This window comes from Engystomops pustulosus, chromosome 11 (genome assembly GCF_040894005.1).
Source record: "Engystomops pustulosus chromosome 11, aEngPut4.maternal, whole genome shotgun sequence".
In the NCBI taxonomy this organism is placed as follows: domain Eukaryota; kingdom Metazoa; phylum Chordata; class Amphibia; order Anura; family Leptodactylidae; genus Engystomops; species Engystomops pustulosus.
In genome coordinates, this window is record NC_092421.1 from 38,515,578 (window position 1) to 38,539,986 (window position 24,409).

Consider the following 24,409-nt stretch of genomic DNA (forward strand, 5'->3'; position numbering starts at 1 on the left):
GCAAAAAAAATGCCGTCACATGGCCCCAATAACGGAAAAGAGAACATTTTATAGCCTTCAAAAGGGGGCAACCAGAAAACTAAAATCCTGGCAGCTGCATGGTGCTCCTTCCCTTCTGCGCCTCGCTGTGCCCCCATAACACAAGTAATGTCCACATGTGGGGGGTCACTGCACTCAAAAGAAATTGTAGAACAAATTTTATGGTGAGTTTTCTCTTTTTATCTTTTGGAAATGTGTAAATTTTAGGGCTAAATGAACGTATAACCGACAAAATTTGACCATTCTAAATTTCACCGCCATTTTGATTCAATTACTATGAAGATCTCAAGGGGTTAACAATTTTTGTAAATGCTGTTTCTGATAGTTTGTGGGGTGCAGATTTGAAAATGGGTTGGTTATATAGGGGGTTTTGTTGCTAAATATGTAAAATTTGATTTCAAACAGTATTTATCCCCAAAATAGTCAATTCCGAAAATACGGAAAATCGCTATTCGATTTGTAGGCCGCGTGACGTCAAAATAAATTATCCAAACATTTGAAAAATTATGAAAATGAAAAGTAGACAAATGGGAAATGTTATTCTGCAAGTTATTTAGGTGGTAAATCTATCTGCCTGAAAACGCGGTGATTTTGAATTTCGAAAATGGCAAATTTTTCTAAAAATTCATCATTTTTTTCTTTATTTTGTAAATAAACGCAAAACTTATCAGCCAAAATTTACCACTAAAATGAAGTACAACATGTGGGGAAAAAACAATCTCAGAATCGCTTTGATAAGTAACAGTGTTCAAAAGTTATTACCACAGGAAGAGACACTGGTCAAATTTAAAAAAAAAGTTGCGAGCCTTAACCTGCAAACAGGCTGCGTCCTTAAGGGGTTAAAGGATCATTATCAATGCACTGAGATTGGAAATGTATTACGACATTACAAGTGTTGACAGGAACATGAAATTGTCCACAGGCAATCGTTTAAAGACATTGTGATGTGTTGGATAACCTCATTCAGAATGTGGCTCCCAGGGCTTTAGTCTAATTGCCCCATGTCTGACTCCTGACACCCATAGCAAAATAAGTCAATTTGCAGGGGTGGCAGGATTGATGGGGAGGAGGGGGTGCTAAGAGTAGGACCGGCCAACGTTGCATTGTAACGCTACGATGAACCTAAGCCGTATAGCTGTTTTTCTACATTTGACTTTTTCATCATTATTGTTTGTGATCCTTCATAGACTGCTAAATTAATAGTACCTTATGGCACTATAAAGCTCCTTCATAAAGTGTACATATTGTGTCTTTCTTTAATAATTGATGAGCATTAGGGTATTCACACTGAGAGAATGACAATATAATGAAAATCACAGTGGCACGAAATGGCTGCTATTGCTGCCATTAAAAATTCTCAAAGCCATAGATTGGTCTTAAAGGTAGGAATCCCAGCACTTATCATTTGTAGAATCCACTCAACAACCAAACCTGATCAGCTATTTCCTAAATGGTAATCTAGGGCACTCTCATTAAAGTGATAGTAGAGCATGACCCAGCATGGTGCAGCTTGTTATAGAAGCTTTCACACTGGAGGGCAAGGACAAGACATTGTACAGCTAGACAAGAGCATATAAAATAGAAATATGTTTGAGTCAACTTATTTCAGGATAAAATGAGAATTGCTGTTCATTTACAAAATATGTGTTTTCAACTATTTCTTTTCCATTTTAAAGGGATGTTTTGGTTCCTTGAAGATCAGAAAGTCAGCCCATAAGATAGGTAAAAATATTTACATCTGATTACAAAGAAGTTATTGCAATGACCCCCGACAATCAGTGTAATAAATTAAAAAAGGTCAGTAATATGAAAAGAGTTGACTATTGACTATCGTATTCAGTGCTTCCTCCCTCCCTCATTATTTTATTGTGTTTAAGAAAGCCATAAAGTTCCTGTTAAATGTTTACTAGTGAAAACCTAAGGTAGAGCATTAAGCAGGGAATGTATCTTATTTGTGTTATTACTTTGTGTGGAACAATTACTTTGTATGGTATTGTGACAGTCAAGGCACGACAAGCTGCTCCTTTTAATGGATCTGGGTAGTAGTGTATAATGTCCTGTAAAGTTAAATAAAAATTAAAATGCTGTGAAAATAAGAAAATGCAGTTTTTTCTTCTTTTTGTACAGAAGTTGTTTTACAGAATACCAGACCACGTCGATTGCTATAATTGTCCATCAACTGTAATGTGGGACCTAGATACAGGAACACAGACAAGACAATGAGCCCTGACAATGAATCCACGATAGGTCCTACATGCTTGCCTAATGTACGCTAGGCAGTAGTACAGAACGCTAGGCACTAGTACAGAAAAAGGATAAAAGGACTAAACAATACAAACACATAAGAAAGGTCGACAACAAGAGCAGAGTCACGACAAATAGGGCCGCTTCATACAAAAACGCTACACAGGAGAGGTCAGAAAACAAGGCCAAGTCAGGATACCAGAAATCAAAGTTACAAAGCACAAGGAAGTTATGGAGCTGATAAGAAAACTTCTTTAACCAGATGTGAATAAAGTGTAGACTAACATGTGATCTCAAAGCCTCAGTGATCAAGGATCAGAGACCCAGGCAGGACAGAGAGCATTTGAGGAGTGTGGATCTGTCAATCACTATGGGTTAATTATAGCTGGACCAAAATAGGCGAGGTGAGGTGCTTCATCTAAACAGCACATCCAGTAAACCCATGTTCATAATACAGAATACAAGCAATGCACAGAGATAAAATCAGTGACTTCTTGGTTGCATTGCAACTTACTGCAGCACAAATGCAATCTTCATGGATAGCACTGACAACATTTTTCTATGGTTGTCCCAAATTCTCTCTCTTTTAGGTGCCTTTAGGGCTTGTTTTCTCCATGATGCATTCTGTTTGCCTTCCCCTCAAATAATTTGTTTATCGCAAATCTTACTTCTATAGATCTCTTCACTACACAAACAGAATAAGGGTAGAGTAATGTCCCAGATTCACAGTTTTTGGAATCCATATCCAAGTGCCTTAGATGTCTTGGTGAGGGAATTCTGCCACTTAATGTATATATGTTCCCCTTTTCTGCTATTTTACAAAGGGGATCCATACAATAAATGATATTGAGGAAATACCCATAAAGCTTCGGAGATTGGGTATCCTAAATGCTGAAGATGCGCATTACCAAATGGATAACAACAACACTATTTCCCTTAATATGGGTTGTGCATAAAATACTGGGCGGCCCTGGACTAAGGTGACAAATCCTTGCCAGGACTGGAGCTGTGGAGGACATGGCAATGTAATGATTTTATTAGGATTTATTGACTGGATCACAATGATCAGAATCCTGTGACTTACTCTACAATATTTCTCAAGTTCATATGATATGAGTCTTGAGATTTTCATGCAGATTTTTTAGTATAGCATCTGTTAGTAAAAAAAAATAGAAGAAAACAACAAGTACCCTATGTTAACATTTCCTATATATTGCCCTTCCTCTCACATATTATGCTGGTCTAAGCGAACAATAAAAATTCTACAAGGCAAATTTTCTGATGTATTTCCCAAACTATAGTTTATATTCTCGCAGAGGCTTTTAATAAGCTGTACTTCTTTCTGAAAGTGATATGCAAATCAGACGATACACAAAAGCATTCCCATGAGGCTGCAGCGGATGAGAAGGCAGACTGCAGATGTCACTCTGTACACAGTCGTCTGTAATGCCAGTGTATCCACCTCTCTTCCTGCGTGTTCTACATCAGACACTTCTGATTATAGTCTAAATCACCCAGAGATAAAGATGATGTGCTGGTAATCCAGGTCCATAAAACAGTAGCAAGGAAACTGTGTTAATCCATTCAAATAATCCTCTTTGAAATGCAGTTCAACTTTCAGATCTTTTGTTTGGTTACAATCCCAAGGTCTGTACAATCACTGTACAGCTCACAACAACAGAACCGGCTCTCCAGGGGAAAATATTACTTGGACTAAAATCTGCTTTTCATCAGGCGTCATTAAAATATCAGCTTTTTTTGTCAAATAGGTCTTCATTTTTAGACTGATTTGTCACTACAAAGAGACGCCGATCGTCATAATTATGCTGAGAACTGAGATGATGCGGCAACATATCAAAAGGAAAAACTTGTTTTCTTCTAACAAGAGGACAGCAAAGTGAATTTTATGATATTGTAAGACATGTTGAATGCCTCATAAGAACGAGATAGAACCCTCACAAACCTCTAACATCTAATGTTTTCTCTCTTCAGATCTTGTTCATGATTTGACTCTTTTGAGGACTAACGTTCAGAAGCTTCATAACTTATTAATATGAATATACAACAGTAAACTTGCAGCAAATATTTTTATCGATATGCACTATGAAGTTTTCATCACAAGTAAAAAGACTCAACCAAAGGACGTGATAATACAAGTTTCTTACAAAATAAAGGTGGCAATATCTGATAGCAGTCACCTCACTTCCCATACAAATGGCAACATTTTATTTTATGGTTTTACATATCATAGTGAAAAAAGATACTTGTAGAAGGTCTTACAATTTGGTAAATTCATCCTAAAATTGGAAAAAGACAACATTATTTGTACCATGTGACATTTTGGTGGCAGCCTCACCTCTGACAACCCTGACATGATGTATATGATTTTGAGACTCGCCTGTATCAGAGTGTGGAGTGTCTCTGCACTGCCAGTCATGCTTTAAAAACAATGTGGCTATTACGCCTTATGGTCTATTGGCCAAAAAACAACCTGCTATTGCCCAGAATAAAGTATGAGAACTGGTAAACTATATGTTGGATGTATAAAATGTTGAACGGTACATAATATTATCTTGAGAAAATCAAATATGTGTAGTTGTTATATGTGAAGGTAATCAGTTGCCCTTCAATTATCAATCATAATCAAGTGGGACAACCTCTATAAAAACAGCAGTTTTAGCAGTTTGTTGGTCTGAACATGGCATATGATAACACAATGCCAATGAGTGAACACATTTTGCCAACATTATTCTAGAGTAAGGGAGATTATTCACTAGTGTAAAATATTCACAACAGTAGTAGACAAACAGCATATTGACCCCAGGAGCCACATGTTAGGCCAACAACAGGCCTACAGGTAGCATGTTATGTATCCAGGTTCATGGCAGTATTGTAAGGATGAACAAGAACAGCTTGTGTGGAATAGTTTTCTGGGAAAGCCTCATCTAAAATTCCCCTATGGTGCAAAACAAATACAGCCTTTGAGTGCAACTACTTCATACCAACTGTGAAACACAGTGGTTCAGGGGTGCAGATATAATTTTGCACACGCACAGGTCGTAGACACCTTACAGTCATTTAACCTTTAGCTCCATGACCAGGACAAAATTAAACCAATATGGAGTCAGTAAAGGTGCAAAACTTGGCACCCACAACAATGTCAAAACTGTGGAAAGTGCATAGGTTGACTTGTTGTGACAAGGCACAAGGTATCGAGGTTGAGGGCCGACACATGCCTCCCAGGTGCTTGGCCTCAGTGAAGCAACCCACTAATCTTTGTCAGTAACCTTAGGTTTCTGACCCTTATTTAAAAGTAGTATAGCTGCTTGCTGCAGTTGATCCGGGCCGGCTTTTACTGGAGTAGTCTGAGAGCTGGTTGGGTGACTACTCCCATGTATCCAGGCCAGTTATTGCCTTTATTTCCTGTACAGCTGTTACATTGTGGATGGAGCCATCTGCTCATGTCCTGTTGTCCTCAGTGCAGCCGATACTGCTGGTGACCCTGTAATGGGCCAACCTCTTGTATTTCCTTCTTATAAACAGGACGTTTTGGATAAAACCATAGAAGTTATTATTGATGACTGAAATGACAGAACATATTTGTGACCTCGGAGAAAGCACAAGAACACTACTGGCAAGGGAACCCATAAATGCTATATAATATATATATATATATATATATATATACATATATACATAATACTATCTAAAGGAAAACATCCAAGGAGTACCATACATTAATAATTCCTTTCCACATATCACAATCTTTGGCAGTAAATAATTAGCATCCCGCTACCATAAAATTCACAGCCGGAACTGAAAGCACCCATATATTACTCTTGCAGCGGGGCCTTTTGCCATCTGTGTCTGCACCTGGCGGAGTGATTGAGTGAACTCAGCTTTATCTATAAACCTAAATACATATTAACCTGTGCTCTTTCCACAATATAACAACTTATAGGTGAATATGACATGATCTATTTTTTTTTTTTAGCAATTTTCTAAATTATTTGTGATGAGTAATGGAAATTTCTTAGAGCATCCAATGTGAAGTCTTTTTAAAGACTCAAGTACTGTAGGTTATGTCTCAATTTAGTTTTGATAAGATGTCCTAAAAGAAAACTGGCTATTTACCTGATGTAGTCGCTTTTTATTTGGAAAGTTACAGTAAAGATGTGTTCCAGTTTCAGAATCACAATAAGCTTTGAATGCAAAGTTGCAGTTGGGCAAAGATTTGGTGCACACACAAGGATGACATTTTAAACATTTTAATAAATCCTTTTTTTTTTTTTTTTTAGAATATATCCTTTTTAGTGAGGTTTAAGTTTTATGGTGTTAAACTAGGTGCAGTTTTTTTGCTTTACCACCATTAGGTCCCAGCCTGGCACTTGTAGCATCTAATGAAAGCACCATCCAAGGTTGTTTAAACCCTTTACTATTGCAATCAATGTTGATCACGGCACCTAAGGAGCTGGCAGCGGCAATGGGATCATAGGTCGCCATAGAAGTGCTGTGGCCGACCGATCTATAAACTAGGAAAGAGTATTATGCCCAGCCAGAGAGTGAGTCTAATAGGTGGAATGTCAGTTATAATGAACAGAGTATTAAAGATGTATTATAATGTATTATGTAAATGATCATGGTATCATGGGATTTAACATTAAAATTGTGTCGTGGGCCAAGCAGTTGCATGCATCGGGAAGAAGAAGGTGAACGCTCGTAGTGAATTGCGGCATATGTGCATTCTCGTCGGGGAATGCACCTTGGTGATCGCGCAGGGATAGGTAAGTAAATCTGCCCCACTGTGTGCTAACCGCACCATGACCTGAAGACATAGAACTCCATGGGGCTCTGATACACAAATTCTGTGGCCATATCATGGGCCCCATACCATTGTGTGCATGAGGCCTAAGTGAGAGAGTGCTGTTTTAATGGGATACAGTTTCTACTCACAATAGGAGACAAGACTGCTGAGGTACTGCATTTGTATCAACCCTGCCAATGCATAGGCGTGCCCAAGGCTGCATAAGCCAGCCACTACAGTATTCTGGGCTCTGGCTGTCTACAGCCACTGAAAAAAGGCTGGGCCCCGAAGCGGGATATTGCACATTGTTTAACCTTTAACAGGAAAATGGAATTGACTGTAATAGATAACTTTGAAAAGAGAAGTTTCACATGGATCCTTCATCTGTTTTCTCCTGGCTTGGTCCTTTTATTATTTGGAGATTCTAAGACTAGTTTCTGCTGTTCTACATTGTAACACATTTTTGAATAAAGTATTATATATTATCTTTTAATATATTCTATTTTTTATTTTTTTACATTCCTGCAGGCACATGGTTACTTCCTTTGATTATCTGTGTAGGCTGGGTATCCAGAGGTGTGTGCTTTATGGCAGCTGCAAGAGATGGAAGTTTATTGACAGTGAAATGTCATAGACCATTAATGTCTGCTTCCAGCAGAACAATAAAGCTGTCATTAAACAAGACCTGCCACCTAACCTGACATGTCAGTTTTGTTACATTCTAGTTTTCTGCATTTAATAACAATTCTGGAAGTCTTTTTCTTGCAAGTCTCACACAGACTGTCTCTATCAGCACTGAATAGACTGCGGGGCTGGCCCATGTTTAATTAACCATGCTTATCCACAAGTTAAGGGTGCAGAATCCCCACCGATCATGGAACTGGCTTTCATTTCATTGGGGGGGGGGGGAATCAACGTGTCCTGCTGCGTCACTGATTGTCTATGGGAATGCCATAAATATCTAAGCTCTTTAGCACTCTCCAAGAGGTTGAATGGAACAGCAGGGTACATGCCCTACCTGCCCCCTCATCAATTAGAGGGAATGGGGCACCTGTTCTCATGATTGTTGGGAATGCCATTGGTTGTACTGTGGATATGGGATAAAAATTCAACATTGGGAAGCTCCTTCAAGGTGGGAATCTCTGGATTTGCTGATAAACCAGCAGGTAAGCCACATTCTAACCAAAATAAGGAACTTTGGATTTTCATTTCTAAAATTACTTGTAAAGAAACATGCTGCAGAACTTATCTGCCTTCTCGTCTTTTAGGGAGCACTCATGAAAACATATGAAAACTGCAACATTTCAACTGCTTTTGGATGAGGAACAGGCATCTTGACTAAAATTTCAAGATTACTTTATAGGGGAATGGAAAAGTTAAATCATAAATAACTCATTTCTGTATTTAGATATTTGTAACAAACAGAATACAAGACTCATGATATTATGTATATATCAAGTTATATGTCCAAAGACACTCCTGTAATGAATCGGGTACCCTTTGCCACACTTACTCTTGCACAACACTCGAGTGTGCACACAAGCAATAACTAGCCCACAGCACATGTGCAGGAAATGTCATCCAGAGGCACATACAAAAGGACCACATGCGAGAGTAAATTTACTCTCACATCAGTATGTGGTTATTTCCTTCTGCAAAATAAAATTAAATACAATAATAAAATAAAATCATCTAATTGGGTAAACCGTGCAATTTCCTTTTTACTAATAAAATGAATAAAAGAAATAAAATGAATCCATAACTTTTGTGATCCCTTAGAAAAGATAACTCTCCGGTCTAATAATTGATACACCTGGATTTATGTAGACTACTCCCAAACCTGACTCAAGCAGTTTAGGAAAATACTTTTTACTCTTGCATGAGTATGTGGTTTTTTCCTATTGCTTGAGCCTCCGGTTGACATTTTCTGTGCATGCGCTGTGGGCTAGTTATTGCTGGTGTGCACGCTCTGGAGTGTTGTGCAGGAGTGTTGTGCGGCAAGGGTTACCCAATTCATTGCGGGAGTGCCTTTGGAAATATAACTTGATATATACATATTATCGTGAGTCTGTCTTTTACAAAGATCTAAATACAGTGAGAAACGGCGCTGTGTGATGAATTTTTTAACTTTGCTTAGGTTTTCAGAAAACAACCTATTGCCTTTTTTAATATGTATGTAAATCATTGCTGTGATTCAATTTTTAATGGATAAGCAAAGGTAACATACCTGAATGGCAAACTTTTTTTTATTATATTCTCGCCTTTGAATCGAACTTGACTATTGTTCCTCCCTTTTTGGTTCCTTTTGTGTGAGGTAACACTCGAAACGCATGGGTAATGCTATGTACTATTTGGGTCTGCACCCATCCTGGAATTATGTGGTTGTTTTAGCATTTGGAGCAAATAAATGGATTGAAGGACTTTGGACTAAGTTCTGGAGCATATTTTTTGTCTTTTTCTATGCTCTTACATGATAGTCACGTGTGGATTTGAGCTGCAAATCAAGAGTACCTGGTGAAAATCATCTAATTGGCTGAGCCATGCAATTTCATTTTACTAATTCTTGTATGAAATAAAATGAATCCATAACTTTTGTGGTTCCTTAGAAATGATCACTCACCGGTCTACTAATTGATTGATGTAAACCACTCCCAAACCTGACTCAAGCAGTTTAGCAAAACAGTTGTTACCTTACTATCCATACTGAATAAAATGATGCCAATATTCTAATATTTAATCATGCAATGTTCTTATTGTGACTTGGCATCCTAGGGGCGGGCAGACCATGTCAGCTGCCAGTTTGTACTCAACATCTGCTAATTATTTGCAAATTAATTTACTCTTGCTGACTCATTTCATAAATCTCTTGTGATATCCTAGAAGAAATAAGTGACCTAGTATCAGCTACTCATATCTTATTTAAATGAGTATTTGCTTCTACTGAGTTCTCTGCTTATTTTTAGACATATGACAGATCTAGTGCAGGGTTGATATAAAGATGTCATTCTGCAGTTTTGGTTAAGTTGTAGGTAGAAATATGTGATGGATACCTCACGATACCTTACACCATGGAATATCTTCAGTGGGAAATGAGACAATGAGTGGGATCTACATGTGTGACAGATGTGTCTTTGTTTCACTGCCGTCAGGCTCTCTAATGCATGGAGTACAGTTGGAGCACTCCTTTAAGTGGACCATTCACCACCTTTAGTTAATAGGCGTTGCTCCAGAACACAAGAACAGTGGGCTAGAAAAAAATCTCTATTGAGCCAGAAGCAATGGAATGACAACTAATAAAATATGTTTTAGTACTGTTGGTGGGGGTCATGCCAGGTCCTCTTTAACTTAGGCACCTTGCACACAAATGTATCGGGTACCATGATCTGGCCCAAAAAATTGCAGCCAAAAAGCAGCCTCCATTGATTTTTGTGGCAACCGGTCACAGTGACCAAACTGGATGACCATGCCAAAATAGAGGAATTGATATGTGTGGGATGATTTGTGGCCGCTCTATAGCCACTTCCTATGGAGAGGTGAGGAGCCCTCAAATGTGTGGCTTACTTTCTTAGTGAAATATGCAATATGAAACCTGGTGCCCTGCCAGTACTAGTAGTGCCTTTTAGTGAGCATAACTGACTATGCCATACCTCCGGCGCCTCACTTCCTAGCAACCGTGTGCTGAGGTGCAGCAAGCTGCCTCTCTGCTCACTGCTCAAGGTTTTTCCACCAGCAAAAATGTCATCCTTATGCAGTCCATGTTTTTCTCAGATGATGCTAGGATTCCAGGCTTCACCTATCAAATACCATCTTATTTTAGCCGACCATCCATTTTATTTATTTATTTTTTTTTGCGTATTTGGAATTGATATGGACTACTGATTTTTAATGTGAATCCAATATCTGTTTTGCATGTCAATTATTGCTGATGATTCCTTTGCAATAGAAAATGTAAGCTCTCCAATAATGCAGCAAAACATGAATTGCCAGAGGAACTAGTAGCGGGCACTTGCAATTTCCTTGTGATACTTGTAAGCTATGTCATTTGAATACCACACAGAAATTAGGCTACTGGGAAATCAACCTAAAAAGTAGAGATGCCTAAAGATTTCTAGATCCCCCTTAAAGTTTAGCAATTGAGCCTTGAAGTATAGCTCTACTTTTACCTAAACAACGGACTTGGAGGAGGTGAATGTGAAAACCTGCTGGTATTTATGTGCACGTTCCTTAACACTTGCTTTCTGATCATCAGCAACAGCGGAGCTGGCATGGAAAAGAAATTAGCATTCATTGTACTGTTATAGTACTTTCCATTTTCAGAACAATCAGCATCATGGCAAGGGTTGGTTCCTGTGGTGTGGGCATAAATAGATATTTAGTAGAATAGAATGAAATTACTTTTTACTTTTAGGGTTCATAGAAACCCTACAGAACAGAAATTGCATGGCTTAGCGATGGGGGGGGGGGTAATTTATTAATTCGCAGGAGTTGATGACACGTCATCATGAAGAGCAACTCACTACAGTAAATGAGGTCAGACCTTTAGTTTGAGAGCTAGATGTGCCTTAAAAGTTCCCATTAAATGTTTCCGTCTGTTTAACATGTCTTATATGACAAATACTGCTATCACTTTAAATGATAAAGGCATCTGCTGCATTTTTTATTGAAAGGATAAAAAATATAGGTCAATTTTATTGCTGAAATTTATTCTAACCTTTTGGATAACCTGCAAAATACAGAGTGTGTTAGCGAAATGTAAAGGATTGTTTCTGGGGTTGGATGTGAAGTTGCACATCCTCTATAAAACTTTAATACCAATTTCCTTTCTATTTTCTACTCTGACCTGGCTATGTATGCTAATCCATATTTGATTGAAAATCCTCTTACTTGAGTATATCATGCCACTAGGCATCCAGTTTCCGGGAAAATGCATAAAATGTACAATTAAACAGCTTGACCGCTGTTCTACAGAGCAATTTGTCACTTAAATAATAGTCATCTTAGTGTCAAAGCTTTGAAGTTGATTCCATATTTAAGTCACCTTTGCTACCATCGAGCTGTAGCTCAAAACTATCAAATATATAACCGACTTTGACACCAAAAGTTTTGACTGGAATACACCTCTGTAGGAGCCAGACTTGTGCCACTTTGAGTTATCTGTTGTTTCCACCTAGTAACATTCAGTGTCAAGGCTAGTTTATACAAAGGTGACAAAGAAAATATCTGATACGATATGGCAAAACGCAATCTTGGGAGTGTGAGTATGAGGTTCTTTTCATTGTAAACAACTGTATACAATGGATAATAGGACAGCTATGGAAACAAATGCAACCTTACAGGAATTGGCATATTCTCCAGAAGAAAACCAAAATGACCTCACATCATCAAATCATTTTACTATGAAGTCGATTAAAAGAGACAGGTTTAGACTTTGCCAGTATCACAGTGGACAAAATTAGAATTCTTCCCGCTTCTTGCAAAATGAACATCAGAGTCCCTGTCCATCAATTTCAGATGATTATGACTATTTTTGTGAGAGACTTTAACTGTCATCATAGCAACATACTAATACAAATGACCAGTTTTAGACTGGCAACATCCGCATTAAGCTAAAAAAAATAAGCACCAGCAAGAACATAAAATTGGCGGACTGATGGTCCATTATGTAAATGAGCATGTGAAAACTACACATGGCTATAGTAATTAATCAATCCAGTAGTCATGGGACTTAAAGTGGTATTCTCATTTGGGCATTCGGGTTTAATGTAATTCATCTGCTATATATGTAATTTTTTTTTTCAATTGGATGTTATTTAAAAATATGTACAGTACCCGTTTCAATTAAATTTCCCATAAAGGTACTCACATGGTCCCTTAGAAACAGATCACTGCTGGAGCAAATTTACAAAGCAACAAATTATTTTTGCATGTACAATGGGTGGAAGTTACTGCATATTACATAGATGTCCTATGGTAATGGAAGCTGTATTCAGGTAAGTGGTCAGGCCTCATTAGGACATGCCTGGCCACTGCTGTTAGAGAATGGTGGTGGCAGTGTCCAAGAAAAACAATCCTGTTTCTAAGAGACAACATGGCTACATTTATGGGAAATTATCTTTACACAGGAGCATTTTTTTTAAAAAAAACTTACAATTGAAGAAATGTGTATGTATACAATGAATTAAATTAAATGTGAATGCTAAGATGAGAATACCCCTTTAAAGGACATCTACCATCAAAACTGATGGTAGATGTCCCAAAACTTAATTTCTTGTTACATCTGTCAGGCAATATCCTCACTTTTGTTATCTCCTGGAATATCGTCATTATTTTAAAAAACACTTTATAACATATTCAAACGAGCCGGAGGTGAGTGCCTCCACCTGCTAACATATGCAGCCCCCTTCATGTTCATAGAAGCCAGGTCATTCCCTGAAAGATGTAAAAAGCAAGTTTGGTACATCTGACATCAGTTAATCTGATGGTAGGTGTCCTTTAAGGCTCACTTTGGTTAAAAGTATTGTGCAGACATACAGAACTGGATTCTAAATGGAAACTTGCTAAGGCAGCCATCCAATGCCAGCATAGTATCATGCCAATGTCTTTTTCTAATTAACACGACTCATGTATAAGACGTGTTGGAGATTGGATGACTCCCATGGCAACTACAGCATCCAGTATGCCCCTTACCTGACAATTCATTAATACTGGCGTATTAATCCTCTTAGCACATCTGGATGTGTACTCCATTGGCAGACTGAGATCTGCAACGTGTCAGATGTGGCAGAGATTTCAAGTGTAGTTTTCTCTGGATTTCCAGCAGAGACTCTAGTTAATATGGTCAATCCCTAGGGGCGTAACTTTAGGGGATGCAGAGGTTGTGATCGCATCTGGGCCCAAGAGGTTTAGGGGGCCCTTATGGTGTCACTTTCCCATATGAGAAGACTATTACTATAAACCATACATTATAGTTGGGGGCCCAGCACACACTTTGCACTGGGGCCCATCAGCTTCTAGTTACGCCACTGCCTGTCCCTCTCCCTGCCAGAAAACTAACAGACAAGGCATAGTAAAATATCCCCTACTAAGTCTGCAATAATCCTTACAATTATCTTCTAAATATATATATGTACATTGTTTATCCAGGTTCAGTACCTATCCTGTTTATTGGGTGTGTGTGGTATTGAAACTCATACCAATTAAACTCATTAAAGGGGGATTTAATATTGGGTAGGCTTCTTGCACCATTTTAGATTGTTTTGGGTTGCCTTCATTAATCTGATATTTGTGACATACAGTATCATATAGTAAGGTTAATAATGTCTTAATGTCCGCAATGTGGTGGTTTCACATGCTGTTGTAGTCCTGTCACCTCTACCTGTTGGAGCAGCTCACAAGGATCCATCCTTTATCCATCCTTTATCTAGCCAATTCATACATTAATCATTGTAAACTCATATTTTCTTTATTATGTAAATGAGGCTGGTCACATGGTCAGAGGCAGTGATGTCACCCCTGTTACCCCTCCCCTCACCTCCCCCTACTCAAGTCTGTGTGTAATGTATAGCATTGTTGGTGTCTGTGCTTTATATGCTGACATGCTCTCCCTCCTAATACACATGTGAGAGACACAGACATCAGCTACACATGTACCTGACATGTTCTCCTATATCATGGCTGCCTGGAGCTGTTGTATCTCTCCTATACACACACAGGCTGGAGGGGCGCCAGCACCAGGAAGCACATGGAGGAGACATTACACCATTATACAGGCTGTCAGTCAATCACTGGGGGTGTGGCTGTGCCTCCCACTAATGAATAGAGTGGACAGCTTGAATATGAAAATGACTCATTGGACATCTGACAGGTTATTTGCATAAAACTTTAGGACCTCATTGCTTAAGTTTACAGGCATGTAGAGGGACAATGAAGGGATAAAGGCAATGCTTTCTTATGGCAGTTTATAAAAATATATTTAGTTTAGGGGGTTAATTTGCCTGACGGGCTCTCTTTAAAATGTTGTTTTTCATGTGACAGCCAATCATCATTACCAACAGCCTTGTGTCAACGGCTGAGGTAATTCATTGGCTGACCACTTGGAAGGATAGCATTTCATAGCTGAAGGCATGCGAGGGAATTTAACTGGTCAACGTTTGTTCTTTCATATCACCACTCCCTCCTGATTTATTCTTATTGTATAAAAAGTATAAAAAAACAACCCTTTGAGATTAAATTTTGTAATAAAAAAATTGAAAAAGATTACATTTTTGCCCAGTTTACATAAAGATATGAGAAGACTGAGAATAAGGAGCAATTTCACTGAAAAATTGAATTCCAATTCAGCATTAGTTGGGTCTGTTGGCTTTTCCAATGTAATAAACAACAGTCATAAATCAAAAAGCCAAACATTTTAGCGACTACCTATGATAATACAAATATCACAGTTAGGCTAAGAACTAATTAATTCATTCAAGAAAATCTACAACATTATGAATGCAGATGAGTTAAGTCTCCAGATGACAAACTAGAGATTAATGGGGCTCATGAAGTTTATCTGGTGGCATCTACACCCACAGTGTAGCAAGTCAAGTTGGTGCTTACAGTCATAAGGACAATGTTTCACAAGATTCTCTAGTGGGAGCACGAACATGTTCTAGTAATGAGACTATCCATCATCCAGGGGTCTGTAGGGTTTAAGGCTAGGATTCAGGACATCTCTGTTATTGTGCCAACTCAGGCAATGAAGCTGGTTTAGTGACCGAGGACAGTCAATTAATCTCTAGCTATAAAGTGAAAAAATAGTAGCTATAAAAGGTTTTCTCTCCATCCAACAAATGAATCATTTTCACAAAGGAGTTTTATTCTATGTCTTTTTCTATCAAATGTCTTAATTATACCAAATTTTCCCGTTGTAGAATTCCAATCCTAGAAAGCATTTGTGACTATGTATTGCATTTGACTCTTTATGGCAAATGTTCACTCCTGATTAATGTTTCCTTCATCTTTCTTATGGCACACGCTTTGTTTGCATAGTCTGAAGAATTGAATATAATTTATTTCCTTATAGCCTCCACTAGGGGGAGTGTCAGTGGTCGCCGCATACTTTTTCATTTATTTTTGAATTTTCACAAAACACACAAAAAATTGTGTGCTCTCTTGTGTGCTCTTTATCAATGAGACATAGAATAGGAAAGTCACAAATTGCAATAAGCACCACACTTTAGATGCTTAGAAGCTTCTTTTTTTGGGGGGGGGGTGTCCATTTGCTAATCTGTAGTAGGAGACATGCTCCATTGGGAATGTTCCAGCAGCTCTTAATTTTTAGCTTGTAAGTGAGGATCCTTATAAGTAACTTCTCCTCTATAGGTTAATATGCCCTGACAGTCGTGGAGATATTAGATATTATGATTGAAATTGTTTAAATTCTCATTCTCTGTGCCATACAATTTCACTGTGATGATCAGGTAGTTAGCCCTTAACAATGTAGTATAATGCTGCCATAGTTTGGGTTCAGGAGCTGTATTTTAACTGGTTCTCAAGATTTGAAAGGTCAAAGATAATACCGTGCCATCTAAGTGGTTGGGGAAGGGGTCTCCCACTCCCCCTTATTTCTGCTATGCAATTGTGGGGATTCCTAATATTCATGTCCATGCTTTCTTGTAGGAATGAAAAGAAAAGTTTAATATTCTTCTTTCTCTGATACTAACGCGAGTTTCTTTAGCTGTTTCTGAGTGCTGGACACTTCTGTCATTGTCTGGAACTTTTCAAGATTTGCTTTTAAATTGGTTAGTCAACTTCCCTTACCGCAAAAAGAATAGAATTCTGTTTAGAGTCATATGTACCCCACACTACAAATACAGAGCAAATCTTCATCTATCATCTTTAACAAATCAAAAATAAACAAACGTTTGATCGGCCAGATCCTAAATAATGCTACCTTAGATTGGCTTCAGCTTTGTATGGTCAAAACTGCGGAGAGATATCCTCTAACACATTTAAGGGAATTTGCCACAAAAGACATATATTCAAAAGTCACAGGATAAGGGCTTGATATCAAATCGTGTCTATCTCTTGAGGCGGGTATCCCACTGGTCCACCATCAACAATCACATACTTTTCACCAATTCTATGTATGTGGTGTAAGTGCCTTTTGTGGAACACAAACCATGACTAATATTCCACATGTGATTTACTTTTTTTGGTAGTATGTAAAGATTTCCAGGCATTTAAAAATCTTTATTCTTTGCTGTTTCTGGTCCGGTCATGTTGGTGACAGCAAAACACTTAAATCTATGCCGTTTAGCTCAGAAGCTAACAAAAACTTTGAAAATAGTCAAGCACTTAAAAAAGCAAAAGCAACAAAGTAAAAGTATATTATAGATTACTCACCATAATCACTGTCATAGAATACAATGAATTTCTGCCATCGGAGTTCAGTTACTAGTTTCAACATGACGTCATTGAGGCGAACAGAAGGTCTAGCAGCCAATGTGTATTCCTCACCATCCGGGCTAGGATTAAGTTGACAAGCAGTTCTTGGTGATCCTGCAGTGTTGCGTTGTACATAGATATGAGGGATGTGCATGGCATCTGTCAGTGATTGAAGGGCATTCGCTGAGGCACAACCAGTAGATGTCACTAAGGCTAAAATCCCCTGGGTCATCAAGTCACACGCTGAAACACAAATACAACAACTATAGTTATCTTTACAATCTGTAAGCGAATGTTTTCATCATATACTACAGGAAAACAATTGCATAAAATACTAAATGTGATTTACTGAAGAAGCAAAAAATGTTACCAGGGCAAAACTATCTTAAGGGTGTTGCAAATCTCCACTGTTGGACCAGGCATGTTGAATTTCAACATGGCTAATACTTAATTATTAAAAGAAACGTGAAACCACATATACACTTTGCAGTCATTTTCTGGCTTCAAATATCTGAAGATGCTATAGCAAAAGCTAAGGGAAGATGTTTGCTTCATTATTTCTTAGGTAAAGTGCCTTATTGAGTGCCCTACTCTGTAAAAATGAACCTTTCATGGTACCAACTCCACTGAAGAGCCAGACAAGGGGAAAAAGGTCATGTCTGGACAAGTACCATATGAAGCCCCTTGGATCACCATCAGTAAAGTAGTGGCACATTTTATTTAGAGCATGGTTCCTGTTGGGCGGGGCAACTTCCTAGGGCACGCACTCTGAGATTTGTACTGTAGGGATTAATACCCATTTACATACTGGCTTAAGTAGGAGTAGATGGTGGTCCTATTATGTATCCTGCTCACCTCCCCTGCTACCTCCTTGTGAACATTTATGTCTATTAATTCCGACCCCAGGTGTGGACGTAACAGAGGGACTGGATTTGGAAGAAGCAGACCTCATTGGATCCACACCTTAGCTCTGACCGCATCAAGAACTGGCAAGAACCCCAAATGTGGCCTGGTTTTAATAATTGCCTAAAGCTGATACAACGTGTTTGTCCATTATCCTTTTTTAGGTGTCTCCGCAAAGACTAGATTGGTTTGCAGCTGGGACGTGGTCCAGCTGGTTGCCTAGAATTTAATCCTTTGATCATTTATATTTTTAAATAAATAAAGTAAAATGTTATGTTTGTAAGGAAAGCAATAAGCGAGAAAGATAAAGCATTTAAGGTGCTAAAACGTGAAGGTAGTGATGAGGCATTACAGGATTATAGAGAGAAAAATAAATCCTGTAAAAAGCAGATAAAGGCCGCAAAAATAGAGACTGAGAGAAATATTGCCAGGGAGAGCAAAAATAATCCCAAATTATTTTTCAAGTATATAAATGATAAGAAACTAAAAACAGAGAGTGTGGGTCCCCTTAGAAATAACATGGGGGTCATGGTGGAAGGAGATGAGGAAAGGGCCAATCTACTGAATGTCGCCTTCTCAACTGTCTTTACCCAGGAAAATCCCCTGGTGGAAGACACAATGAGGAATAATGTTAATTCTTTTTATAATGTCAACAGTTTAACCCAGGAAGAGGTACGGCGCCGCCTCGCAACCACTAAGATAGATAAATCACCGGGGCCAGATGGCATACACCCCCGGGTTCTGCATGAATTATGTACCGTGATAGACAGACCGTTATTTTTAATATTTGAAGATTCACTGAGGACTGGTTATGTTCCACAGGAATGGCGCATAGCAAATGTGGTACCAATATACAAAAAAGGATCAAATAGCGATCCTGGAAACTACAGACCCGTGAGTCTAACTGCTGTGGTGGGGAAAATATTTGAGGGGTTTATTAGAGATGCTATCCTGGAGTATCTCACTGTGCACAACCTTATAACCCAGCGTCAGCATGGGTTTATGAGAGATCGGTCCTGTCAGACTAATCTGATTGGTTTCTACGAGGAGGTAAGTTCAAGACTGGATCTGGGGGACGCTGTGGATGTTGTATATCTGGACTTCTCAAAGGCATTTGACACCGTGCCACATAAAAGGTTGGTATATAAAATGAGACTGCTGGGAATAGGAGAAAATCTGTGTATCTGGTTAAGTAATTGGCTTAGTGATAGAAAACAGAGGGTGGTCATTAATGGCACATTCTCAGATTGGGTTGATGTTACCAGTGGAGTGCCACAGGGGCCACTTCTTTTTAATATTTTTATTAATGACCTTGTAGTGGGTTTACACAGTCAAGTTTCAATATTTGCAGATGATACTAAGCTGTGTAAAGTAATAAATACTGAGGTCGATAGTTTAGCATTACAGAGGGATTTGTGGAAGCTTGAGGGATGGGCAGAGAAATGGTTGATGAGGTTTAATGTAGATAAATGTAAAGTTATGCACTTGGGCCATGGAAACAAAAAGTATAATTATGTTCTAAACGGTCAATTACTTAGTAAAACTGAAGCTGAAAAGGACTTGGGGGTATTGGTGGATGGTAAACTTAATTTTGGTGACCAGAGCCAGGCGGCTGCTGCTAAAGCAAATAAAATAATGGGATGTATCAAGAGAGGAATAGATTCTCATGATAAAGACATAGTTTTGCCCTTATACAAATCCCTGGTCAGACCACACATGGAATATTGTGTACAGTTTTGGGCACCAGTGTATAAAAAGGATATAATAGAGCTGGAACGGGTGCAAAGGAGAGCAACCAGGATTATTAGGGGAATGGGGGGATTAGAATACACTGACAGATTACAAAATTTAGGATTATTCAGTTTAGAAAAAAGACGACTAAGGGGAGACCTCATTACAATGTACAAATACCTGAACGGACAGTACAAGGATCTCTCCAAAGATCTTTTTATACCTCGGCCTGTGACCAGGACAAGGGGGCATCCTCTACGCCTAGAGGAGAGGCGATTTTACCATCACCATAGACAAAGGTTCTTTACTGTAAGAGCAGTGAGACTATGGAACTCTCTGCCGCAGGAGGTTGTTATGGCCGACTCTATGTACATGTTCAAGAGAGGCCTGGATGACTTTCTGGAGAGAAAAAATATCACGGGTTATGGGGATAAAACATATATTTAATTCTTGAAGGTTGGACTTGATGGACTTGCGTCTCCTTCCAGCCTTATATACTATGATACTATACTATGATACTATGATACATAAATAAGGTCTATCCCACCCTTTTGGTGAACTAATTAACCCCATAGCGCAATAAGACGTACCCTTACGTCTTACTGCGCATGGGGGAGTATGAAGAGGGCTCACAGGCTGAGCCCTCTTCATACTCACCGGGCATTTGCTTCATAATGAAGCAAACACTCGTCGCTAACACCCGCGATCGGTGCTTGCACCGATCGCGGGTGTTAACCCTTTGATTGCCGCCGGCAAAGCTGCCGGTGGCATTAAAGAGCCGGCGGCGCCTGGGCGCCGCCATCTTGGCTCCGATCGTCACTCCCCGTGACGTCACCGGGGAGAGGCGATCCGTTGCCATGACAGCCTGGGATCACACAAAGATCCCAGGCTGTCATGATCGAGGCTATCTATTATAATGTGCGATCTGCACATTATAATAGATGGTATGCAAAATCCCCATATACTGCCATACTGTAGTATGGCAGTATATGGTAGGATCAATCAGACAACCTAGGGTTAAAGTACCCTAGGGAGTCTGTAAAATAGTAAAAAAAATAAATAAAAAAAAGTAAAAAAAAAAAAAATTATATTAAAAAAACATAAAAATTCAAATCACCCCCCTTTCCCTAGAACTGATATAAATATAAATAAACAGTAAAAATCATAAACACAATAGGTATCGCCGTGTCCGAAAATGCCAGATCTATCAAAATATAATAACCGTTTTTCACTGCGTTAAACCCCGTAGCGGAAAATAGCGCCCGAAGTCGCAAATGGCATTTTTTTGCCATTTTGAAAAATAGAAAAAATTCTATAAAAAGTGATCAAAATGTCGAACAGTCCTAAAAATAGAAGCATTGAAAACGTCATCAGAAGTCGCAAAAAATGACACCACCTACAGCTCCATACACCAAAGTATGAAAAAGTTATTAGCGCAAGAACACGGCAAAATGAAGAATTTTTTTTCTGTTCAGGAGGTTTTAATTTTTGTAAATGTATGAAAACATTATAAAACCTTTGGTATCCCCGTGATCGTATTGACCCAATGAATGAAATAGACATGTCATTTAGGGTGCACAGTGAAAGCTGTAAAACCCAAGCCCACAAGAAATGGCGCAAATGTGTTTTTTCATCATTTTCACTGCATTTAGAATTTTTTTCCCGCTTCCCAGTACACGGCATGGAATATTTAATACCATCACTACGAAGTGCAATTTGTTACGCAGAAAATAAGCCATCACACAGCTCTGTACATGGAAAAATAAAAAAGTTATAGATTTTTGAAGGTGGGGAGTGAAAAATAAAAACGCAAAAACGAAAAAGGGCCTGGTCCTTAAGGGGTTAAGGTTACATACAGTGCAGTAGGTGTTTCTCATGAAATAAAAATTATTCATGTTTATAGAATTAAACCACATAATAAACTAAATCATGTAATGAGAGTTTTCATAATAATGTTTTTGAGGACAAGAAGTGCCCTCCCCCTTGTTTACAATCTTTAGTGAGGGTTTATTATTCATAGAACAACCTATTCCATAAGTGGGTAGGCCAATTATGCTACTACTATATCTACAGCACAATCAAGATGCATTAGTACACTACCTAAGGGGGGGCACCCACTCATTTAATGGCCAGCATGTAGGCATGGAAATAGATGTAATGGAAATGGAATAGTAGATTTTTATTGAAGGTGCTTTTTATCAAAGCCAGTGAACGGCCAGAGGCAGTGATGGTGAATCTGTTAGAGACTAAGTGACCAAAATGCAAGTGAAAACTCATTGTTAAGTGCCAACTCAGCAATTTATCCAGTGACATATTGCTTCTATCTCAGACACACCTTGAAATGGTGTCAGCACCTTGAGGACACCAATACCATTGAAAGAAGGTAGGGATTTTTAACTATGGCTGCAGATTTCCTCCTGGGTCCCTGAACCGGAAAAATCATGGGGCCTGTAGCAAGAGGTCCAATCCAGCTCTGTCCACATCTTCTCACTCGTCACTTTAAAATAGCACAGTCCTGTCTGGTGGAGCCTGCCCTAAAGAGATTGACAACATGCCGACAGATTGGGCTCTGAGTGCCACTACTGCTCTAAGGTTTGGGCCCCATGAGGTAGGCAAGGGTTGAAGTTTACACCAATTATACAATTACTCCATGATGCAAGTACATTTCTTCTGCTGGTTTTACACATAAATGTGGACACCTAGACTCCTTCTAAAGTTTGCCATTGTCATCAGTTATCACCTGAATCCAGATATAAAAGTTGAGACTTTTTTTTAAAAAAGTCACAAATAATGGCCCAAATCTACGGCTGCCCCTGACCAGGCGTAGAATTTAAAAAGTTGCACATTCACTAACACACCAAACGCTACGTGTGTCCATACAGAAAACCCACAAAGATACATCTTACCAGCAGAAAAGCCCAAAAAAACCTGACAGTTGGAAAAAGACAGAATTATGATACATGTGACTTTTAGTCTTTTGTTTTCAAATTTTTTAAACTTTTATTTATTTTTTTACTAGCCATAGGGTGAGCATGTGAGCCCTCTCCATATCCACTTAACAATGCCAAGACATATTATTCTGCAAGGTGTTAAGGCACGTAACTAGGGTCTGTGATTGAGGACTACATATGGGTATGTGCAAACACATGATTGCTGATATTTAGGTAACTAGGGTTGCAACATATTTAGCTTAAAACACTTACTAAATGGGAAGCATAGAAGGTGCATTTATAAAATATCAGCCTCAGTCACTGTGGCTGCCAGACATTTGGCATTTGTACACACTCTGCTGTTATTGAAGGGGCTGCATCTACTCAGTACAGTCACCTCATCCAATGAGGCTCTGACGCTGAGGAGGGAGATGCCATCTGACCCTGATTCGTATTGTCATTGCAATGCAGTATAAAGTTACTGCTTCCTGGTCCCTCAGGCCAGCTTGGGAAACCAGGAAAAGGGAAACAAGTTCATACGTTTTTATATTTTCTGAATGATCCCTTTAAAATAATGGTTAGACCATAGATGCAGTGTAGGCTCCAAAATTGTCTTACCCTACAATATGTTTTTTGGGGTCTAGCGAAAAGAGTCTACTTTTTGTTTGTCTTTGGTTCTCAAATGAAATTGGTGGAATTTCAACCCCCAAAAATGGTCTAAACGCAAAAAAAGTGCTGAATTTCAGAAAATCTAGGCAGTAATATAGAAAATAGTGATAATAAAAGAAGACAAAAAGGTTAATAGAAAGCACTATCTCAAGTATAGTCTTAAGTGGAACATATAATTAGAAGTCAATTTAATCTTTCAGTGAATCTCTCTATAATAAGGTAATGTACCCATCAGTGGAAGCTCTTGGTTTCATTATAATGGCGGCATGCAGGGAGTCCATTCTCTTACTACTTCATGCTTCTCTGACACAAATCACAAATTCTCAAATAAAATGTGTTTTACCTAATGTGCATTTGTCAAGTTCTAATGAGCTTTCTCTTCAATGTGGATTAGACTTTTCTTGGTTTAATTTCCTTTTTTTAAAAAAAAACCTTATTAGGATGAGGCTGATCTGGAGACAGTTAAGTGCGTTCTCTGAAATCAGAAGCGTCTGCACGAGATTGTAAAGTATAATTGTCGAACAAATACATTTTGTCATTTGCATTGCCATCTCATTTCTTTTAAGTGTATGGAAATCTGGACGCATCGATACAAGCTATCGAAAAACTAGAAGCATTAATTCATTTTGATGAAAAAGTATTTTCACTGAGGCCCATGGTA

At 38.6% G+C, this 24,409-nt stretch overlaps 1 protein-coding gene across 7 annotated transcripts in view; it reads right to left on the reverse strand.

Annotated features, from left to right (window-relative positions):
- Positions 1-24,409, reverse strand: part of GRID1 (glutamate ionotropic receptor delta type subunit 1) — a 1,020,611-nt gene that overhangs the window by 518,778 nt on the left and 477,424 nt on the right. For 6 of the 7 annotated variants that reach the window (XM_072131335.1, XM_072131336.1, XM_072131333.1 and 3 more), the window contains one exon: positions 17,474-17,758. The exons of the other annotated variant lie outside the window; for it this stretch is intronic. In XM_072131335.1, coding sequence (XP_071987436.1) covers positions 17,474-17,747 — 274 coding nt within the window. In that variant the 5' untranslated portion in view covers positions 17,748-17,758. The remainder of the gene's footprint in view (positions 1-17,473; positions 17,759-24,409) is intronic. 7 annotated transcript variants of the gene reach the window in all.